The sequence below is a fragment of the Vigna angularis genome, chromosome 8 (genome assembly GCF_016808095.1).
Source record: "Vigna angularis cultivar LongXiaoDou No.4 chromosome 8, ASM1680809v1, whole genome shotgun sequence".
Classification (NCBI taxonomy): Eukaryota; Viridiplantae; Streptophyta; class Magnoliopsida; order Fabales; family Fabaceae; genus Vigna; species Vigna angularis.
In genome coordinates this window covers 23,086,859-23,112,110 of record NC_068977.1, presented here as the reverse complement: position 1 = coordinate 23,112,110, position 25,252 = coordinate 23,086,859, and the positions used below count along the sequence as shown (strand labels likewise).

At 33.0% G+C, this 25,252-nt stretch overlaps 1 protein-coding gene across 1 annotated transcript; it reads right to left on the bottom strand.

Annotated features, from left to right (window-relative positions):
- Positions 1-19,666: 19,666 nt before the first annotated feature.
- Positions 19,667-20,784, bottom strand: LOC108344229 (uncharacterized). Its single transcript, XM_017582696.1, has 2 exons — positions 20,455-20,784; positions 19,667-19,999 (listed from the first exon to the last, which is right to left on the bottom strand). Exons 1-2 carry the CDS (start codon positions 20,782-20,784, stop codon positions 19,667-19,669), a joined length of 663 nt encoding a protein of 220 aa, XP_017438185.1.
- Between the last annotated feature and the right edge of the window lie 4,468 nt (positions 20,785-25,252).

The following is a 25,252-nucleotide window of genomic DNA, read 5'->3' as shown; positions in this document are numbered from 1 at the left end:
AAAACAACATAAAAACAGAATATAAATATATCAACATAAATGCACAGATTTGAACAGAAAATAAATTAAATCCAATAATTTTATTTAACATGAGATTCATTTTTTTGAGTGTTCAATGTGGTTCTTATTTTCATAACTTATGTTCAATTTATTCATTTTTCATGACGTCGTCTTAATCGTTAACGACAAAGTGTATATGTGAACAACGACTAAATGACTTGTTCATTTTTGGCATACGTGACCACTTAAAACAGTGTGATATGGATTTATGTTATTCTTATTATTTTGTCGAAGAATTAAAATGGTTTCAGAAGTAAGGTTTGGTTTTTGAACTACATGGATTTTTTCGTGGTTTGGTGGGATCTTTCCCTGATTAAGCAAAGTCCTTCCCGTGACAGATGTGTAGTCATTGGTTTTTGGGGTATGTTTCCCAATCTTCTTTGTCTTGTTGCAATACTTGGGGACACCGAATTTTCCATTCCTCACATGGTGGTGGTTCAAGGAGAATTGAGATAATTCTCATTTGCAATTGTGGTAAGATGATAGCAGTGGTAAGAAAGAACTTCAAAGAATGTTAGGAGACTATTTTGGGGTTATCATAACTATAAGGTTATATCAATAATAACATGTTTTAATTATTTTTAATGGAGTTGTGTTGGTAATTAATATTGTCTTTGAAGTATTTTTTTTTTTTGCTAAATTAAAAAGTGGATCTTCTGATGTCATGTCTTGTAACTATTTCAAGTGGTGCTTAGAAGAAAATGTTGATGAAAGGGACGCTATCATTGCCAGACAAAGGAAGAAGATTTATGATATGGAGAATTTAGTGAAAGTTTTATAAAAAAGATGCAATTGTTAGTAGTAGTCATGTGCGTTGTTGATGTACTGAACGTAGTTATGTTGTGTGTGTGTGTGCTTATGTTGATGCCACTATGTGCTTTGGTTTACAGGGCCACAAATTTGAATTAAATGTAGGTTATCTAATGTTAATGTTCTGTGTTTTGTAATCTCTAGAAATGAATGAATGATTGAAATTTTTATTGGTTTGAAATTGTTCAAATTAGTCCCATTTTAGTTAAATTTATGTTAATGTGATCCATATTTTGTCTGTCCATTTGATACATAACAAGAACAACAAACATAATATATTAAAGGCAATTAGTTATGGACTATCGAAATACATTGTTTTCATTAATGACATAATAATAAAATATTAACATTCACTAATTATGGATTAACTAAATATACCTAACCACAAAAGTAATGATTCCAAAAGAAACATTGTTTGGTAGACAACTTTAAGAAAGTACATTAGAAAAGTACAACAAATGTCATTCCAATGAAATTCCAAATACTATGAAGTAGTTGCTCTCCTAATTTCTAATATCTCCCTTCTGATTGATTGACTTAATTGTTATGTGGATTACTGAGTTGGTTGTGGTGATGCCTCTAGTGATGGTTGAGAATGTTAGCTTGCATGTGCTGGGACCTCTAATGATTGTGAGAATTTCTGAGTTGCTTGTAGTAGTGCCTCTAATGGTTGTGGGAATTGCTGAGTTGGTTATGTTGGTGCCTCTAATGGTTGTGGGGGTTGCAAACTTGGTTTTGTTGATAGGTGTGATAGTTATGTTGGTTTTTGGGGACGTAAGGGACAATGATTTTTGTTATGGCCAACTATACAACAGATGCTACATTTTCTTCGATGCCCACCTTTGGTTATTTGGGTGTCATCCCTCCTTAACTCTCACTGCTCCAACCTTCTTTTTTCTTTGGTCTGCCAAGAAACTTTCTCTTAAATGTTGGGAGAACATTTGGAGAGGATGTTCTTTCCCATATAAGTGGTCATTGACTAGATAGATGATGGAGGCATGTGTTTCTTCATATGTGGATTGTCTAAACCAATTTTGTACATAGTGTTCTGGGTCAAAAATTAAGAACTTCATTGCTGCAATTCATAAGTGTTCTTAAGGTGTTGTGACTGCATGGTGGGGCATGTCTTCCAATTCATAAGTTTCCTCTCCTTTCTCTCTTTTATTTTTAGTCTTTTAATTCAATTTCTTAATTGTTATTGTTTAGTTTTTAATTGTATTTCTATGTAGGCATGTTGTTCCATATCAACCATGGAATACCATGAACCATAGGACCCTCATGCCTATAGAAATAAAATGTTACAACACACTCTAAAACTCACCCAAACCCATGCATTCCCACGTGGAAAACCAAGAACCCATTACACCAACCCAAGAAAACCTATGTTGCACATGTATATAGCATGCAATACATGAAACCCTATTATTATATGTAACTATTAGACTCATGCACCATGGAATACGTAAAACACACAAAAAAATGCCCAACCCCACCATGCAGTCACGACACCTCAAGAAAAGAGAAGAAACAGTCAGTACACACACCAAACGAAAAGGAAATCATGTGGTTTCATACACCCCAAAGCAAGCATTCATATAAAAGTCTACTCTCCTTACCTTACAACTAAACAAAACAAAATTTTTTCTACTCTACTTTCACTCATATACCTTGGCTTTGGCTTGAATCTCTTCCTCTCAAATCCCTTTTTACAGTAACTATGGTTTTTCCTCTCCAATACCTCCTTAAACCTAATGTTTATAACCTTCTAAAACCCTAAAATGACCTCCCTTTTGGCCCATGAGCCTAAGGCTACGACACTTAAATGAAACACATCATTTTGGCTTTTAATGAAATTAAGGAAAAGATGAAAGAGAGAAAAAAAACTTCTTCTTTTATGCATTGGACCACTACCTGACCTATTTAACCAAATTGGGTCGAAATAAATTCCAACTCTTCCACCATTGGGCCAACACGCTCCAAACTAATATGTAGCGCAAAAATAACTATTTAAACCTTTTGGCAACCCAAACAAAATACAAGAAAACACGCACAAATGGATTATTGAATGTCTTATCCTCATACGACCAAACTATAATAAAATATTCTTCATTTTCCTTATTCCCACCTCACTAAAATATAATATAATAATAAAAATATTCTCCATTTTTCCCAGGTCTTACATGCATGATCAATATTTACCTTAAGTCAATTAATAGATGGAACTTGCCATAATATGTCCTTAAATGGAGCCACCCTACCCTCCCTAGTTTGAATATTAAAAATTTTCAGCACCAAAAAATTAGAGATGGTATTAGTCATATGTTTCTTAAATTTATTTCCTACGATGCGTAGCAATTCCTTAATTTGAAAAACAATAGAAGTAAAAGCAGTTTGAATCTGAAATTTATTATGGTTTATCATCCTCCAAATCATCTAGATAATTACAATAATGACAACCACTTTAATCATTTTAAACAAAGAACTACAAGGCGATTTCATAAACTGAACAACTAAATTCAAAGAGGAAAATTATAAATCCTAAAAAATACCATTTGACCATTCTCATAACTGCATAACAATAGAATAGTGAAAGAACAAATGAGAAAAATATTTAACATTATTCTCACACAAAGAATACATAAAGCATAAAACAACAGCCATTTTTTGAACCTCCAACTCGATAGGTAAATGACCATACAACAAATTTCAAAGAACCAAAGTTTTAGTTGGTGGAACAATGTTCATCCAAATCAAATTCTCCCAATCCACACATTCTATACCGATAGAGTAAAAGGTTTTAGCAACTTTTTGAGAAAGAACATTAGTATCATCCAAAATCCAATTAGGCACATCCTTCTCCTAATTAATCATCAAAGAAAAATATTACATAAAACGGCAACGAAAGGAGAAAGTTCCAATGAGTACTTGTCCAAGCCGAGCGAACAACAAAAGATAACATTACTCTATCGAAATAAGGATTCAAGCCAATTTAGATATGCAAGAATCAGAACATGAGCGATCGTTCCAAAGATTAATACAATCACCCTTACCTAGTGTCTAAAGAGTATTTTCTAAAATAATATCATATGTATCCTTAATATCATTCCAAATTGATGATGATTTAAAGAACATATATTTCTTATACTTAGAATTAAGAAATCGGATACAGATGAGTTTAACCGAAGTCATTTTTTCATAAGCAAACTCTCAAGCTTAACGTAGCAATGCTTTATTTTCCAACTGAATATTAGCAACCTACAAACCATCATTCACCTTAGTACCACACAAGATAAATCATTTAACAATGAGCAAACTTTCAATTTTGTATATTTTTTGTCCAAACAAAATTTTGAATTCATTATTTCACTTCAATAACAAGCCTAACAGGCCATCTAGCCTAATAGGCCATCTATAAACCTGAGAACTATAAGACAACAAGCCAACAATTATGAAATTTACTAGCTGAATTATTTCCATCAGAAACTTTTCCTTCAAAAAATCCAGCTTATTATCAATCGAATGCTAAAAAAAACCATGTCTTTAGAAGTCCTAAAAAAAATTAATACACCCAAATAAATAAATAAAAAAAAAAAGAATCATTGGTTATAAGAGATAAACTTCTTGATATGTTTAACAAGAAAAAAATGAAACATTGGTAATATAAAAATAACTTTTAACATAACTTACCTACTAACTAAAGAAAGTGTCATAGATATACATCAAAGATGTCAAATATTGTAGATTATAACATCTCCTTAAAAAAATATATTACTTGTCCCTAAGAATATTTTTAAAGGTAAGAGTTGCATAACAAAAAGACAAAACTATATTGAGAAAAGTCTACCAAATAGTAATGGCGTTTTACCAAAAGCTTGGAAAAACATAAGTTTAATTTGTCTTTATATAAATTTTTTGAAGACTTGCAATTTCAAAGTTTATGCAATTGTTTCAAATTCTAAATTTGATGTGATTGTACGAATAATTTTCTAACCCATTAAAAGAGTGAGAAAACGACATATAAGACAATAATAATATCTATTATATTCATAACTATACTTTTTGTAAATGTTTAAAAATACTAATATATTTCCATAAAATATGTATTTTCTAAGAAATATGTAATGTATGAGACAATAGTATAAAAAAAGTGCATCAAACTATATATCTAACTTATCTTATTTAAATTAAAGTAAAAATAATTCAATATTTACTGTAAATATAACAAAAATAATAATTTATCTGATTATGATTATACCGTATGACCATACTTGAAAAAATCACAAAAATATACAAACAAAAACAAAATCCAGATTAATTCTTCTTTCTATAAACAAGCTCTAAAAACATTAAACGACAAACAATAATAATAATAATAGACAAGATTATGAGATGCACCAAACAACAAATAAAAACTAACTAAACGTAAAGCAAAACTCACTGACTAATCTAATAAAAACTTAGCTAATGATCATTAATAAGTACATTATAAGTTCTCTTGTGGTATCCAAATATTAATATAAAACCTTCTCTTATGATAAATGATAACAACGAAATAATTAAACAATAGAAAGAATAAAAAAATGTAAAATGATGTATTTTATAAAATACATAATAAATTGATAGCCCATACAAAAATAGTTTTCTTTTTTTAATTGTAGGATATGATTCTTCAAGTAATGTAAATTTAGCTTTGAAAATTATGTTAGCTATGGTCAACTTGTACACAGTTATATAAGTTGGTCGTTTCTAATAATTTGTCTTTATACGAAATTTCTGCAATGGCTTTTCAAAGTCTATGTAATGGTTTGAATTTCGAAATTTAACGTGATAAGACATTTAATTTTCTAATCCGCTAGAAGAGTTAGAAAACCTATATTCACTTCAAATTATCACCAAAATTTGTCTTTGCATGTAATTTCTGCAAAGACTAAAATATCAAAGTCTGTTCGCTGGTTTACTTTTAAAATTTTGATGTGGTTGCCTAACTTTCTAAACCACAAGAAAATTAGAAAATGTACAAGACAACAACCATGTTTATCACAAATCAATATATATTTTTTATTATTTGAAAGTATTAATATGTTTGGTAAATATACAAAATTTTAAAGTATATCATATGATACAAATAATATATAAAATTCAATATTAAATTATTTAAGTAATATATAATAATATCTAAATTAAATAAATATATCCGTAATAAAAACAGCTGCGTGTCTTATTATTATAAATGTATTTTTATAAGAACACCATTGATACTGATTTTATTCTGTTAGGTTATCACCCAAAAGTACTAAACTCAGCTATTAATCAAATTGTTATCAATTTACAAGAAACATTGTTTTCAGAGATCGGACTAATAGTCTCTAAATTTAAAGAATTAGTCACTAAAATAATAAAAAATTAAATTCAAATTCAAATTTAAAGTAAGTGAATTTTGGTCTTTAACTTTGAAAAAAATAGAAACTTATTTAATGAAAATAAAATATAATGTAAAAATTAATAATCTTGAATTTCTAAAATACTTGCTAAATTCGTGTATTTAATCACTGAATATTTTCTATTTCCATATCAGTTTTATTTAATGATCTTTTTTTAGTGATTATTCACACACAAAAATAACTATCTACATCTACCTAAATATTTTGTGATTTTTTCAATCAAGTTCTTATTTTCTGTTTGATTATTCAAGAATTAGGAAAAATGAAGTGAATTCATTTTTAAAATCTATCTTTTGTAATTCTGAAACCTATGGAAGTCTGTTCGTATATTTTGGAATTAAACTTTCGAAATTCTATTTATTGCGAAAATCTGGAATAAAACTTTTGAATGTCTAATAATAGACTTACAAAACAATATATAACAGATAGAATTCCAGAAGTTTCATTTTGGAATATACAAATTTCTATAAATTTAATTTTGACATCTATAATAATTATACTTTTGGAAGTTTGATTTCAAAATCAGAATTTAAATTCTGGAATAATGAAACCAACCACACTATTCACAAACGGGAGGGTCTTTTGTTGGACTCCTTGTGTTACTTCATTCAATTTTTCTTCCTGCAACCCATGATTACTATCTGCACCCGATATAAGTAGTAAAACAACTAAAATATTCTATCTGCACTGCATTACCGCTGCAGTCATCGCCATCACTTCATATTCTTCTTATTTGTTTCATCTCCGCTGCTGCAACATTGAAAAAGAAGATTTATGCTTAGAATAATAAATATTTATAGCTTATTGTATCACGGAATATTTCGTGGTTTACTTTGTTTTTACATTTGCAACTTAGAAAAATGTTCTTCAAGAAATTTCAAGTGTACGAATTAATATTGTAATAGCTTAGTTTCCACTTTAGTGTGAAAGTGTGTCAAGGGACTTAAAGTATCACTTGCACTTTCACTTAGGTCCACTTTAGCATTTTTCATTTCTATTTGCATTGCTTTATTTTAATTTGATTGATGTCTTTTATGTTTTAAGTCTCTATGATATATCGATGTGTGTTTCATTTAGATAAACATTCATTTGATTTCTAGGTGTATTTTTATTTTGCATTCAAAAGCTTTTGAAAGATTTCTACCTAGAAACTAAGGTAAGAAACAACTAAAGAAACTCTGGCTAGGAAGGAAAATGTTTTTAAGCTTGTCCATTTTTGTGACTCACATCCCCTTCTTGTGAGTTATTTGATTAATTTTAGTTCTAAAATCTTTTTAAAATCCTTCCCAAAAATCTCAAAAGTTTGTGAAAATTTTTAAACTCTCTACTTATGCAAGTTTTTCAAACTCTTGTGAAAACTTTTCTTTCTTACTTCACAAGTATGAGTCATTCAAGTATGCAAGGAAGTATTAGAAATGATTATGAGAACGTACACTTAAGTGAGGAGCTTTATAGAACTCAAGCTTAACTTAATAGAGCTGAAGCCGAATTGAATAGAACTTAATTTGAGTTTCAACAAGCTCGACAAGAGATAAATGAGCTTAGACAAATGGTTACTAGCCTCACTATTAACCAAAAAGGTCAAGCTCATGTCGAATCTTCCAACAGGCAACACAATGATCGTAGTGATCATCATTCCCATCATAGTGATCAAAATGTTCATAGTAGTCATCATAATAATGACTACTATCGGCCCAATCTTAAGAGACACCACAATCATAGAGATCATCATGTGGAACCAAAACTTGACCTTCCCCCATTCTATGTTCGAGATAATGTAGAAGAGTATTTTGAGTGGGAGATGAAGGTAGAACAAATTTTTTATTGCTACCACATTGATGATGCAAGGCGAGTTACCTTAGCAACATTGACCATTCAAGGCGCTGCTTTATATTGGTGGACATCTTTAATTCGAGAACAAAGGATGCGACAAGAATACACCATCTAATATTGGAATGAGCTCAAAGTAGCCTTGCATAGACGACATGTTCCAGCATATTATGCAAGGGAAATCATGGACAAGCTCCATAGACTGCAACAAAGAAACATGAGTGTCGAGGAGTATCGACAAAAGATGGAAGTACTCATGTTACGAGCTGGAATTCGAGAGGAAGATTGATTCACCATAGCTAGGTTCCAAAGTGGGCTCAACTATGAGATTTTTGATAAGGTAGAGCTTTTACCCTTGCTAGATCTCAATGATTTTGTTTAGTATGTGTGAGAGTGGAATAGCAAAATAGAAGAAAAGCTTCCACTAGAAGGATTTACGCTACCACCTCTACATATGGGAAAGATCCTTAGAGGGAGGGTAGTCCATTGAGGTATGAGAAACCTCGAGAAAAAGAGAAAGAGAGAGAGCGAGGAAAAGAAAAAGAAAAATCTCACAAGGAATCTTCACAGGAAAGAAGGAGTAGGGAGACCAGATGTTTTAAATGTGGAGAAAGGAGACATTATTCTTCCGAATGTCCTACCAAAAAGCCTACTAATATCTTAGAATATCAAAGTGAAGATGAAGATTCTTCTAGTGAATCAGATACTTCTCTATCTAAGGAAGAAGCTTTACCTTGTGAAGTAGAGTTATTATTGTTAAGAAGACTTCTTGGAAGTCAATATAAAGAATTAGAACAATCACAAAGGGAGAACCTATTCAGAACAAGATGCAAAGTTTTTGAAAATACTTGTTCATTAATTGTGGATAGTGGTTTCTCTTGTAATTGTTGTAGTTCTAGAGTGGTGGGAAAGTTGGCCTTAACTACTGTTCCTCATCCCAAGTCTTACAAGCTTTAGTGGATAAAAGAGGATGAAGAAATAGTAGTCAAAACACAAGTAAACATACCATTATCCATTGGCAATTATGAAGAAACAATTTTGTGTGATGTTGTCCCAATGGATGTTGGGCATGTTTTACTAGGTAGGCCATGGCAATATGATCATAATTTCACTCATGATGGTTACACTAATACAATAAGTTTTCTCCACAAAGGCAATAAAATAACATTGATTCCTCTTACACCTGAACAAGTGAAAGAGGATGAAATAAAAATAAAAATGAAAATTGAAAAAGAAAGAAAAGAAGAAGACATGTTGGATAAGCAACCTTCTCAAGAAAAGAGAAAAGAGACAAAGGTATGCATGTTGAATTCTTCATTCAAAGGTAAATACCTTGACTCTTCTTCTCCAAAGCATCACTTTGTTTCTTCATTTCATGACAGGGAATGCTCAAAACAAAGTGAACGAACAAATAAATTAAAGGCCAAGACTACTTCTAATAATATATTTGTAACAATAAAAGGCCTTCATATTGTCTTCTTGTCTTTGCATACATCTTTTTACTAATATTACTTTTTTCTATTTTTTGTAGATATATTTTTTATCCCAGAGGAAAGCAATAACCAAAGTTATGCTTCTTTCTAACTTCGCGATTTGAGGACAAATCGTTTTTCAAGAATGAGGGAATGATGACAACTCCTTTAAGGACTTCCATCCAAAGAAGTATCAACTTATACTGAGACTATGTGATAACGGTTGAATATACTGTTATCTGTGATGCAATTTTGATACTAGATGAACCTTTTTTTACATAGAAGCTTGCTTTAATTCATGTTTTTAGTTTAGTTTTGTGAATAAGTAAGTAGAGGATATACTTAATGATTTTATCACTAAATTCCCTTGATTTTGAAGGAAATTGAAATTATTTGAAAGAGGATAACCAAGATTGAATGGTTCAAGAATATAGACCGAACGGTGTGATAGAGGAGAATGTAGACCAATTGGTGTAAGGAGATAGATCAAACGGTGTGATAAAGGAGAATGCAAACCAAACAGTTTGTGAAAGGAGAAACTGAATGGTGCGGATGAAGATAGCTCGAACGATGAACAGTGTGAGGCCGAATGGTTAACAGAGTAAAACCGAACGGTCCATGACACTTACTGAATGTCACTTTGCACAAATTCGCCTGGTTGCCCCTTCCAGGGCGTTGAGCGCCAGCGACGTTGGCTTGGACCCGTTTTCTGTTACTTTTCTGATTTATTTAAGGACTTGGACGTCCTAGGGATGGTATCTTTTGATGACTTGAGCATAGAAACACACTTTTCACCCCTTGGAGGCAGATTTGTGGATGTGAGAGCTCTCTTCTTTAGTTTCTAGGGTTTTTCTATCTCTTTCATTGCATTATTCATCTAGTTTCTCCATGATAATGGAGAACTGAACCTTATTTGTTGTTGGGGAAGATGTAACCTCTAAACTCTCATGTATTTGAATTGGTTTTAATTAATACATGCTTCTTTCATCAATTGTTAGGGTTATTCTTCTTTGTCTATGCTTGTTATGTTTAACTCATTCATGACATGATTATTGATTTTCGTGATATGGACACATACGAGGAAACCTAGATATGGAGAATTGGTCCCAAAAGCAATATTGCCCAAGGATGGGGATAGGAGGTTTGTTTGTCTTAAGCTTCTAATCGTAATGCAGAATTAATTATTAGGGATGCAAGGGATTATGGTCTAGTAATTAAGGATAGGCTTTCTTCGCCGAGGGATCGAGTTTTAAGTAATTTAGAAAGTGATGTTAACAATTGAATGAAGAAGATGAATTCTTATATGCATGAGAGTGGACTAGGTGAAATTTAAACCCCAACAACATACTCATCTCATATTTCAACTTCATCCATTCATTCTAGTGTTTAACCTCAATTGATAGTTTTCATTCATATTTATTTTCTTGTTTTGCATTCAAAACCCTAAAATTGTTCTTCAAAGTCTTAATTAGTTAAGTAATTACATGACTGTCTAGTGCCGTGAGTCTCTTGGGAAACGATACTCCGTCTTACCATTTATTATTACTTGATACAATTCGGTACACTTTCCAACATCTTAACACTAAGAAAGGGAAGTTGAATAAAGACTTTTAACAAAAAGATTTTTTCCTTATCTAAGTCTTAGAAAGATTCACTTTACTAAATACGTTTGCATTGTTTTGTAGGCCTTAAATAAAGGTTGGAAACCATAGCCAATCAAGCAAAGAAGCTTGGTGAGCTAAAGGAAGCAAAGGAGTTAAAGAAGAGAAGGAAAGAGGTGTTTTCCAAATTGAAACTGGTAGCTTCCTGATTAGGATAAGAAAGGCAAATGGCTTCCATATTGTGTAGGGCGCCCAGCTAGAACCTTCTTGAGCTCAGCCTTTTTTGACAGCTTTAAACGTTTTGCAGGTTTTTAATGTGTGCTTGGCTGAACCTTGCGTCCCAAACTCCTTAGCTTCTCCAGCACACTTATATTGTAATTCGTAGAAGCTTTGTAGATCAGAAATGGAGTCCTTTCTTCACCTATAAAAGAGAGGTTGTCCTCCTTGTAAATTTTAACTTTGAAATGATAAAGAAATGTTGTTGAGTTTACTCCAAGCTTATCTTTAGAGTTCAATTATCCTTGTGCTTATTCAACACTCCCTCCTCTAGCTTCCTTCCCTCTTGGAAGGCCTTATGAGCTTGAGAATCCTTACACACTCACCAAACATTCACTGAACCAATCATCAAACACTTAGCGTGCACCATGGATTTCACTCATCCTTCCATTTCGCTACTTCATTTTGATGTGTGTGGCTGCTCTAGCATGAAGTGTGAAGTTGCTTCCATTACTATCCCAATGCCCCCATTTCACGCAATACCTATTTAACGCCCCTCAGGAAAAGATTCTACAAGAGGAATTAAGTGAAGAATTTATGCCTGCCTTGAAGAGAAGACCTACCCCTCTAAGGGCGGACGATAACAAGCATTGCTTGTAGCATAAAAACATGGGTCACACTACAGAGTAATATGTGACCCCCAAAGACAAGATTGATGAGTTGATCTGTGCGGGTTAGCTAAAGAAGTATGTTAAAACTGAGTAGCCATAGAGAAGCCCTGGGGAAAGAAACTCGAAAAGAAGGGATCGTTTGCGTTATGCAGCCGAGACCAATTGACATCGCGACTCAAGGAGGAATCGCAGTCGTAGCAGGAGTAGGGATCGCTTCTTGCGTGGCCACATCACATCATCTCGAGAGGATTCACGGGCGGTGGGTCATCCTCCTCAGCCACGAAACATCATGCACGGGCCCTTAAAATGGTCCACTTTGTGGAAAAGAAGCACAAATATATGTCGTCCATCACCTTCACAATTGAAGACTTTAAAGCCATTGACCCCAATCAAAACGATCATATGGTGATCACGGTGGAAATAACACAGTATGGGGTAAGCAAGGTGCTCATTGATCAGGGGAGCTCATTGGGGGTACATTGAGTTGAGGACCCAATTGGGGACCAGACGATAAAGTATGGAGTTAAGGGTCATATACTTGGTGGTGGAGGCAAACACACCCTACAACATGTTGATTGAGCATCCGTGCCTCAACGCGTTCAGAGCGATAGATTTCACCCCTCACCTAGCGATGAAGTTTCCATCAGAGCGAGGTACCATATGTACCGTACACACAAATCAAAAAACCGCACGAGAATGCTATGTGGTTGGCCTCAAGATGGAGCCATACTTCTCGTCAAGGAACGTCAGATGGTTAGAGAATGCCATGACTGACCTGGACCACCACAACAACACGAAAGACAAGATGAAGCCTTAAGGCGAGGCTAAGCCACTCGTCTTGGGGTAGGAGGAGAGTCAGATAACCACCTTGGCCAATGGACTTAGCAATGAGGCAGAACGACATTGGTGAAGGTGTTAAGGAAAAATAAAGACCTCTTCGCATGGACCATGGCAGATATGTCAGGGATCCAACTCATTATCATGTCCTATAAGCTTGTCCTTTTCAAGGAAGCTCGTCCAGTCACCCAAAATAAATGCAGGTTGGGTAAGGTGAAGTAGAAAGTAGTGAACGTAAAGGTGAAGAAGCTTAGGGAGGTAGGTTTTGTTCAGGAGGTCACTTACACACCTAGCTAGCCATCATGGTGATGGTAAAGAAGGCAAGCGACCAATAATGGATATGCACAGACTACACAAACCGCAACAAGGTTTGTCCTAAGGATGCATATCTGTTGCCCAGTATAGGCACATTGGTAGACGGAACGTTAAGGCATCAAATCCTGAGTTTTCTAGACACATACTCGGGATATAACCAAATTCGCATGTACCCACCTAATCAGGAAAAGATAATCTTTATCACCAAGCGGACTAACTACTGTTACAAAATTATATTAAAAAACTTTGCTTCTTAATTCTCTTTGATCCTTAATTTTTGTTTAATTTAAAGAACTTTTGTTTTGGTAAAACAAATTTAGTTATCTCTCAACTATTCCATTATTTGAATGTACGAAAAGTTTTCTTATATTTATAAGGTATTTTTCATCTTATCATAACCTTAATTATACATTTGTTTTCATTTGTGCGTTTTCGTTCAATTTAAGGATGTATTAAATTATTTCTACTATAAATACAAATATTTTTACTTCTTTTTAATAATTTTATTTGTTGTTTATTCATGTATTGTTTTGTTGATTCTTTATATAATTATTTTTATTTGTCAACTCATTAATTGTAACTTATCACAACAATTATATAAAAAATATTTACTATAATATAATAATTTAATATTATTATTTAATATTATTGTTGTTTATCACCCTCCGACACGTAAGCTGAAGTTTCTTAAAAGATGAAATATTAATTTATGCTAAATTTAAATTATTATTAGTTTAATATTTTTTTATACAATTTCATTTAAGGTGTATTATAATTTTTATTTGTGTAAAAAAAGAAAGATCTCATTAGAATTTAGAAAATAACATTTAAAATATTTTTAGAATATTTATTTTCTTTTTATAAATTTTAAAAAAAATATTATTTAACTTTATCAACTTGGTTCATTATCTTTTGCAAAAAAAAATGTTATTTGTATATAATTCTATAATATTTTTTATTATTTCACTTTATCTAATTGTTATTTGATATTCTAATTTGAAATTTGGTTAAATATAAATATATTTTTAGTCCCTAAAGTATCAAGCGAGTTTGTTTTTAGTCCCTCTTTTAAACTTTGGTACACTTTATCATTTTCTTTAAGGAAACTATAATCTTTCGTCTTTCAAAACTAACGGCGTTAAAAATCAACTAAGTTGGCTAACGGTGGTGTATCACATCATTTAATTTTTCTGACTCCAAATCAACTTTTCCCAGTTTTTCTCACTCTCTCTCCCTCCATCTTTTCCTTAAACTCCTTCTCAGAAATCGTCACATCCTTCAACCTCTTCACCGCCACCACCGGCCCTGCCTCAAGCACCGCCTAAATCCTTCAAGGCTCTCTCTTTCTCTCTATATTTCTCTTCTTCTCCATCTTCCTATGTTCTCATCTTTCTTCATGTCGTTAAGGTTACTTCACGGACGAGGCAGCGCGTGCGCTCGACGACGTCATCATAGTTGCATGTCGTCGAAACCACACCTAGACCACCTCCCTCCATGCCGTCTCCGCGCTTCTCTTACTTCCATTCGCGGCGCTTCGAGATGCCTACGCTCGCTGCTGGAGCTGCTCCTACTCCCCTCGCCTCCAGTTCTGCGCCCTCGAGCTATCTGTCGGCATCTCCCTCAACCTCCTCCCCATAACCAAAACTGTTGGCTCCATCGGGGCAGATGGCAAGGCTGGCGACGAGGGTCCCCCTATTTCGAACTCCCTCACGGTCGCCATAAAGCACTCACAGGAGAACCTGCGGCGCCACTTGGATAGCTTCCACCTTATGTAGATGATGCAGCAGCAGCATCAGAAGCTAGGACATCAAACTTGTGCTTCTTCAACCACTTCACCTTCAAGAATCTTCTCGCGGTTGACCCCTCCGGTTTTACTCTACAACCTCGAACCTGCTCAGAAGACCCGTTCTCGACTGGACGAGAATTGTCGCAAAATCGTGGAGGTGGTGACAAGGAAGAACAAAATGAACCCTATTTTGATGGGGGTGTACGCGAAAAGCGCTATGAAGAGCTTCATTGAATGCATGGAAGCTCGTAAAGGTGGGGTATTTCCTTGTGAGTTGAATGGGTTGAGTGTGGTTTTGGTGGAGAGGAGATTGGGGAGTTCTTGAGGGAAGGAGGGAATGGCATCGTCGAGGTGCGGTGGCTATGGTTGCGGTTTCGGTGGGGAATAAGGTGGAAGTGAATGGTGGTGGGGCAGCGAAGAAGTTGGTATTTTTTGGGAGTGCGGTTAGGGCGTTCGATTTGGAGGATTTGCTTAAGGCTTCAGCGGAGGTTTTGGGGGAAAGGGACTTTCGAGACGACATATAAGGCGATGCTTGAGGCAGGGTCGGTGGTGGTGGTGAAGAGTTTGAAGGATGTGACCTTTTCTGAGAAGGAGTTTAAGGAGAATATTGAGGGAGAGGGAGGGAGAAAAGCTGGGAAAAGTTGATTCGGTGTCAGAAAAAAAAAAGATGACGTGGCACACTACCATTAGCCACCTTAGCTGATTTTTAACGTCGTTGATTTTGGAGGACGAAAAATTATAGTTTTTTTAAGGAGAAGAATCAAAATGTACCAAAATTTGAAAGATAGACTAAAAACAAATTCACTTAATAGTTTAGGAACTAAAAACATATTTAATGCTTTAAAATTTATACCATTACATTTAAATATTTGATATTAAAGAAACAAAATTATGTTTTTTTACATTTTTCATTTGCGTTGATTTTTATTTTTTTTATAACAGTAAGTCATTAATATTGAAATAATAAGAAAACAGATACACAAATATACTAGTTATCTGACAGGGACAGGGATAAGAATAAAACAAAAAAAATTATACTCGTATGAATATGGAAATAGGAATAATTTTCTTTTTTAAGAATTTGCATATGATAATAAAACTCCTTCCCATCCCGCATCGTTGCCATTACTTTATTCAAATAATCTTAACTAATTTCAAAACACACTTTGAAAAAGTGAAAGTTCATACGATATTTTAAATTATTTGTTTTTAATCTCATACCAAACAATATTTTAAAAAGTATCATCCTAATACCAAATTTGTAGAGATAAAATTTAATGAACAAAAAGATAATACATAAATTATAATAATTCTTATTTCATTTAAAATTTAATTTCTTTAACAAAAATTATAAATTCTCTTTCCTCTGTAGAAAATATGGATTTCACGTTATTGATTTGTAAAATAACTGTAATTTTGAGAAAGTGAGAAGTGCTAGCTGAAGATAATTTGATAATTACTGTGTAGGTAAGTATACACGTTCTTAGTGTTGTATTCAATTAATTTCCTTTTTTTAATGGAATATTGAATTTGGTTTAATCAAGGGTAAATGTTGTTTGGATAGATATCAAAGAGATTTATACTAAAGATTCAATAAATTTAAAAATGTCAAACAAGCACATTTAAGTATATTCAAATTATAAGAAAAGTAGAAGTAGAAAGACCAACATCCAGCCATTGTTGTATGCTTACTTAGTTTTTAGTTTCTGAACTCTTGCTCTTAAAGAGTAGGTTCAGTGATCAGATTATCCAAATTTTTGTATATCTCCAAAACCATCACATAGTCTTTTAACGTTGGAAGAGTTTGTCGCGAGAATCACGATACATCCACGCACATTTGAAAACGGTTTCAAAAATGGATCACTTTCAAAAGATCCTAACTGGAAAAAAAATGGGAGAGGATATAACCTTAAAAAACGGAGACATTGTAACCTCTCTACTGTATAAAGGCTAACATTCTCCCACTTGGTCCGTTTTATCCAACCATCAAACGTAATAAGAGACCAAATATATGAATCATGGTAACAGTTCCACTAATAATGAGTATTATCTCCCATGTATTACGATGTATTAAGTCTCACATCACAGGCTCTTAACTCTAACGAATAAACCATATGTCTATTCTAGGTCACAATTAAATGAGTTTTCTCAAAGTAACTAATTATGTGCACAAATAATTGAGAAAACATTAAATTGAATAAAAGTTTTATCAAAATGAAAGTACTTACAATGATTTTCATATCATGGAACCAAGTCCCATTCACGTGACATGATCCTTAAAATTCTTTGGTGGCACGTCTTTAGTTAAAGGATTAGCAATCATCAACTCAATGCTAACATGCTTAATAACCACTTTCTTTTCTTTAACACGTTCTTTTATGTCTAGATATTTAATATCGATGTGCTTACTTCGACTTCCACTTTTATTATTCTTAGCCTTAAAAACAGCAGCAGAGTCACTAGTACAACAACAGCGTATAACGTTACGCATTCAACGTCCAACCACTGAATAACCAACGTTAAAAATGAGTGGTGGCAATTTTGTAAATAAATGCAATTATTAAACGTTGTTTAGAATTGTAATTCGACGTGAAAGGATATATAATGCTGAATGGATTTTAAATTTGACATCAAAAGGTAGTGAATTCAATAAAAATTTGAGTGAGAGATCGAAAATTCATTCACTTTATCTTAGCATGAGATACCCTATTCTCTTCTCAAACTTTTCTCGAACGAAGTTTGACGAGCATCACATGTAATCTTTCTTTCATTTGATACAAATGCATGTTAACTAATTACTTTATGTTTGATTTTTGTTTGTTTTAACTGATTATTTTCGTGCTCTTGTCCTTCATAGGCACATTCTGTTTTCTCTCTCACTGTGACAAAACTTTATTCTGACGAACCCACCTTTTGAAGGTTAGTTTTCGTTTTCGTTTTCGTTTTCATTTTGAAGAACTTATTTGTTGTTTTTTTTGTTGAACTTGTTTGTTGTTGTTGTTTAGTTGTTTGTTGTTGTTGTTTGATTGAACTTGTTTGTTGTTGGTTATTATTGTTTGTTGTTGATACTACACTACACGTTCATAGTTCATGCTTTATAAAATACCAAAAATTGAAATTTGTTGTTTTTCAGGTCTCGTAGAGTTGTAAAAAAGGATCATAATTAATAAAAAAAAACAAAAAAATTGATTAACGTCGAATATTGACAAAATTTGACGTTAAGTTAACGTTGTATATTAACAAAATTCGACGTTAATTTAACATCGAATGTTTTAAATTTGACGTAAATTTAACGTCTCCTGATATGACGTCGTTCGCGAATTCGCCGTTAAAAGTCCAAAATATTCGACGTTGTATGCGATTTTTCTACTAGTGAGTTATCACAATACAACTTCAGTGGCCTAGCAATTGAGTCCACAATTCTAAGCCCATATATAAAACTCTTCAACCATACACCATGTGAAGTAGCCTCAAAACAAGAAACGAACTTAGCCTCCATAATAGAAGTAGCAGTCATGGTCTGCTTTTTGCTACTCCAAGATACAACTCCACAAGCTAGCATGAAAACATGGCAAGATGTAGATTTTCTGGTATCAACACAACCAACAAAGGTTGAATAAAAGTATCCTACCACTTCCAAATTATCAGTTCGTCTATATATGAGCACAAAATCTTTTGTTCCTTGAAGATATCTCATTACTTTCTTTGCAGCTTTCCAATGGTCAACACCTAAATTACTCTGATATCTTCCTAAAACTCCAACTACAAAATGCAATGTCAAGTCTAGTACAAACTTGAGCATACATAAGACTTTTGATAGTTAAAGCATATGGAATATTTTTCATCTGTTCCTGCTCAATATCATTTTTTGGGCATTGACTTAATTCAAGTTTGTCACCCTTTACAATGGAGCTACACTTGGTGAACAATCTTTCATGTTAAATCTCGCTAGAACTTTATTGATATAGGTCTCTTGATATAAACCCAAAATACCTCGAGATCTTTCTCTATGGATTTTAATGCCTATTACATATAATGCTACACTCATATCCTTCATATCAAAGTTCTTTGAGAGAAATTGTTGCACCTCATATAACATACCCTTGTCGTTGGTTGCAAGCAAAATGTCATCTACATATAAAACAAGAAAACAAATTTTGCTCCCACTAACCTTTTGGAATATACATTGATTCATGATGTTTTCTTCAAAACCAAAAGAAAAGATAACTTCATGAAATTTTAAATACCATTGGCGTGAAGCTTGTTTTAATCCATAGATGGACTTATTAAGATTACATACCAAGTGCTCACTATTTCTAGAGAAAAATCCTTTAGGTTGTTTCATGTAAACCTCTTCTTTTATATCACCATTAAGGAATGTTGTTTTCATATCCATTTTATCTAACTCAAAGTCAAAATGAGCTACTAATGCCAAGATTATTCGTAAAGAATCCTTCTTAGATATAGGAGAAAAAGTCATCTTATAATCAATTCCTTTTCTTTGAGTGAATCCTTTGGCAACAAGTCTCACTTCGTATCTTTCAATGTTACCTTGAGAGTCCTTCTTAGTTTTGAAGACCCATCTACATCCAATGGGGTTTAGACCATTGAGCAACTCAATAAGATCCTAGACTTGATTAAATGTCATAGAATCCATCTCATCTTTCATAGCATTATGCCATAAATTTGATTCCTTAGAACTCATGGCTTGTGAAAATGTTTCAGGATCATTTTCGGCTCCAATGTTATAATCTGATTCTTGCAAATACACTTCATACTCACTAGAAACTGTTGGTCTTTTGATTCTAGTAGATCTTCTTAATGATGTCTCAACATCTTGATGAGAAGCTTGTTGTTCAATTGGTTGGTCAACATTTACTTGTTGCTCCTCGTCAACAACTTGATCTATATTACCATTCTCAAAAATTTTTGGAACTTCAATTATTGGATGTCTAATACGCTTTTGAACAGGAGGATCGTAAATAACTATCAATCTATCATTTATTGAGAGGTTTGAGCTTCATAGTGATCTTTTTCAAGATCAACATCTTGATTTAAATCACTCCCACTAATCAAGTCATTTTCAAGAAACTTTGCATTTCTTGATTCCACAATCTTAGTCTTATGAGTTGGGCAATAGAATTTATACCCTTTAGACTTTTCAGCATATCTAATGAAATACCCACTAATAATCCTTGGGTTTAGTTTCTTCTCTTGTGGATTAAAAATTCTTACTTCAGACGGACATCCTCAAACACGTACATGTCATAAACTAGGTTTCCAACCTTTGAATAACTCAAAAGATGTTTTTTAAATAGCCTTAGTTGGGACCCAATTTACTATATACACAACCGTCTTAAGTGCTTCGGTCCAAAAGAACTGATGAAGTTTTGAATTACTCCTCATACTTCTTACCATATCCATCAAGGTTTGATTTCTTCTTTTTGCCACACCATTTTGATCTGGAGAGCCAAGCATGGTATATTGGGCAACAATCCCATGTTCTTGAAGAAATCTAGTAAACGGACCGCGTGCTTGTCCATTCTTCGTGTATCTACCGTAGTACTCTCCACCTTTATCTGATCTGACAATCTTAATTTTCTTTCCACATTGTAACTCTACTTCAGCCTTAAAAAGTTTAAAGGCATCTAAGGCTTCATCCTTCAAACAAAGTAAATACAGATACATGTATCGTGAGTAATCATCTATAAAGGTGATAAAGTATTTTGGACTACTTGCATCCATATACGGATAACAAATATCTGTATGAATAATTTCTAGTAAACTTGAACTCCTCTTAGAACCTTTTGTGGACTTGTTAGTTTGTTGTCCCTTAGTGCAATCCACACAAGTCCCGAAATCAGCAAAATCTAAAGTACGAAGAACTCCATCATTTATTAATCACTTAATTCTCTCAATGAAGATATGTCCCAATCTTTGGTGCCATAAACTAGAAGAATCCTCATTCATAACACATCTTTTTAACCCAACAGAAACATGCATAGAACTATAAGCAGCGTTGTTTTGCAATTTAATAGAAAAAAGACCGTCGCATAATTCCCCAAAGCCAATAATTTTGGATTTATTCAATAAAGTAAAACCAGAATCCATAAAATTAAAGGAAAAACACAAAGGTGCAAGTTGTGAAATAGAAATCAAGTTCTTGCTAAAACTAGGAACATAAAAAGTCTTTTCTAAGCATAAAACAAAACCACTACTTAAAACTAAATTGCATGTCCCAACGACTTCTACATGTGAACTCATCTTGCTTCTTGAATAGATGCATTGCTCACTTCCTATCGGTTTCCTTAGGTTTTCCATACCCTACAAGGTATTAGAAACACGGATTATAGAACTATAATCAATCCACCATGTGTTATGATTAAAACTAGTCAAATTGGATTCATAACTGACAAAAGCAAACAAATTACCTTTCTTTTCAAGCCAATCCTTAAACTTTTGACATTCCTTCTCCATGTGTCCCTTCTTTTTACAAAAGAAACATTTGTGTTAGAAATAAAAAAGCTTGTTTCTTAACACTAAGAGGGGGGGGGGGGGGGGTGAATTGGTGATTTATAAAAATGTACACTTTTCAAATCTTTTTGCAGAAATAGAATGATATTTAAAACTTTATTGCGTTGTAAGTAAAGTGCGTATGCAATGAAATGTAAAGAGATAGAGAAAGAAGATCAAACACAATTTGTTATCCTGATTCGGCCTCAATGCCTACATTCAGTCACCCTTCCAATCAATCATTGATTGAAGGATATTTCACTATAATGATTGGAGAATTACACCAATCATTATATATTCACATATGCATTAAACACAAAAAATAAATTTTTGTTGTGTCATGACAACATCTGTGTTGTTACAATTAATGTGTTATCATCATCAAAAACAAACACAAGATTTGGGTTTAGCACTCACAAGGCTCCCCCTATCAACAATTTGGACTCCTTCTTAATAACTGGTTGAGAGGAATCTTTCCCTTCTTATTAACTTGGTTCTTCTTATTCTTAAAAGAAGTGGTCAAGTCCATCTGTAAATAAGAAGTTTGTTAAAACTAGTTGAGGAAAAGTTTGGCTAAGGAAAGACTTGGTACTTAAGTTGTCCATTGTGACGCACCTCTCTTTCCTAGAAGTCTACTCGACAAGTTTTTAACTTAAATCTTGTTGAACAAATTATGTACTGTTAAACTATTGTGCAATATATCTCGTTGGAATGAAAATGTCTGATGAATTCATGTTATTGTGGTAGATACAGAATTATGAATTATAATTGTGATGGTAGGATAGAGGAATCTTAAAAACCGGAGTTGGTACATCCCTGATCATAGAGTAGCCCTGGTCCAATCCAGTAAGTTGTGACTAGTCATATGTACTGGCGTTTATGGTGAGTTTAATTCGTCAAACATTTGATTCTTCTCCGGTGACCATTTATGGTGATATTTTAGTATTGCTAATTTATTTTGTGATATATTCATTTTGTATGATTTTTGTGATAATTGTAATTTATTACATTAGATTTGAATTTATACATCTGAACACGATATGAGTATTATGGGATGATTTCGTAAGGGTATAATATGAGTCGAGGAATGTGAGCATGGTATGAGTCTCGCGGAGAGATTTTGTAATGTCATGGTATGTGTGTATATGTTGATGTTGAGGGTTCTGAGTTGGAGGTTATCCTGATACTCTAATCATCATCCAGAAAGGATGAATTATGTGGTGAGAGGGGCAGAAGGTCCTGGTCTATGTGCCGGTTTTGGACATAGTGTTGAGGAATAAGAAGGCATCACAAGTGCGTAACCTCCCGTTGATCGCTCATCAACATATCATCGGGATAAGATTCTATTGGATATTGTGGAAAGGGTGTCCATTGAGTATTGTGGAACGTGTGTCTATTGAGTATTGTGGAACGGGTGTCTATTAAGTATTGTGGGATGAGTGTCGATTAGTAATTGTGGTATTGTGGGATGAGTATCTATGATGTGATTGTTGTATGATGGTATGAGTGTGTCTCACATAATTATTATATGAGGTTTGTTGAGTGCATCAAAGTAAATATGCATGTTTTTATAAATGATTGGTTGCATGTTAGCTCACCCTACTTGTTTGTGTTTGTGTTTAGGTATGTGCAATGATCGTATAATTCGTTATACGGGAGCAAATGAAGGAATGTCGTCTAACTCACTGCCAATGAAGAGAATGATAGAAGAATAAAGTAGAAGAACTCAAGTTATAATTATGATTTTTGAAAGCTGAGTTTAAAACATGTATAGACATATATCAACTATGAATTTTTAAGTGTGAGATTACAGAATGTATGTTACCGTAAATGTAATGTTACAATATATAAATTATGAATTTTGTAGTGTGAGCTTATGGAATGTTACAATATATGTAAAATATATATATATATATATATATATATATATGAAATATTTACATGTGTGCAGAACGAAAGGACAAGTCTTAATTAATAAACCACAAGCAGCGTACTTTCAATCTCAAGCGTATATATATGCAGGTAAAGAAAAAAATAAAAATTGAAATATATATTTTTGATAGATGTCCAAAATGATATACAAGAACAAAAAGAGATTCGATCATATTCCACCTTCACATGGACTTCAAACAAAGCGTATACTAAACGCAAACCCAAAATAATATCTGAGGGTTTTAGTATCAAAATATTTCATCACAGAAACTTCAGAGAAAGCTTTCTTCTTTCTACCCAGTTTTAAAACAATTGATAAGATTAAAAAACACGATATGTAGAGGAGTGAACCAAAAAAGGCACAGGATAAACATGTTGTGATACCAAATGAAACAGATGTACACTAAACATTTAATAAATCTAAATACGTCAAACAAATACATTTAAGCATATTCAGATTATAAGAAAAGCGGAAACAGAAAGACCAACCTCCAACCCTTGTTGTATGCTTGCTTAGCTTCTAGTTTCTAAACCCTTTCTCTTAAAACACGATGGTGATGTATATGAAGTAAAGAGTAGGCTCAGCGACTAGATTATCCAAATTTCTATATATCTCCAAAACTATTATAGAGTCTTTTAACGTTAGAAGAGTTTGTTGCAGGAATCACGACACATCCACACGCACGTTTGGAAACGGTTTTAAAAATGGACCACTTTCAAAATGATCCTAATTGAAAAAATAAATAAATGGGAGAGAATATAACCTTAAAAAATGAAGATACTCTATTGTAACATCTCTACTATATAAAGGCTACCATTAGTAGTTAATTACATACATTTGTTGATGTATGTATGGAATTAGATTATTATATACTTACTCAAATGGCTAGAGAATTGTAATATTAATAGAAAAGGAATTATAATCAACATAAGTGTGTAACTAAAATACGATATAAATTAAAAAGTTATAGTAAAGGATACAATTTTACCGTTTTGGATGTATTGTTCAAGTGAGTGTCTTACTTGAGCAACAATTTTGTGGTTTGACCAATAGAGACATATAAACAATTCTTTCTTCTATAGAATAATCAACTATTAAGTGACAAATACTCAGATGTTAAGGTGTAACAATGGTGCATGGTGCTCTATGGAACAAGTTAGACCATGCATACATGTAACTTCACTTAAGCAACAATGGGATTGATCAAGTATTGAAGAGATAAAGTACTTTCTGCTTTTGGAACTCATTAGATTATAAGAGAGTCTTGGATAGAAGTGATTTATTTGTAATTTTTTGTAGTGAGAATGATGTATGAGTGATACATCAAGTTGTTGATAGTTTAAATTATTAGTTTATCTTTACATGTATGTGTTGTAAACTACTATGATCATATTGAATATAAAAACAAGTAATATTATAGATAAAAATTACATTATATAATAATAAGGTCAAACTCTTACTTTATAAGTTAAGTGTTGGAGAATGAATTACACTTAAACTTATTTTTTAAGATAATATTAAAGTTTATTGTAACAAGAATTTGAGTTTATCATGTCACCCGTTATTAGACCACTATCAAATCATTCATGAAAATCTAATCTCATGCATAAATGTCCATGTCTCGATACAAGGTAGGTTTGTTGGAAAACTCACATCGACTAAAAATAATCTCAATTTATATTATATATAATGGAGGTAAACCTCATTTTACAAGATATTTTTATAAGGATGAGTTTAGATTAAATCACATTTTAACATGATATCAAA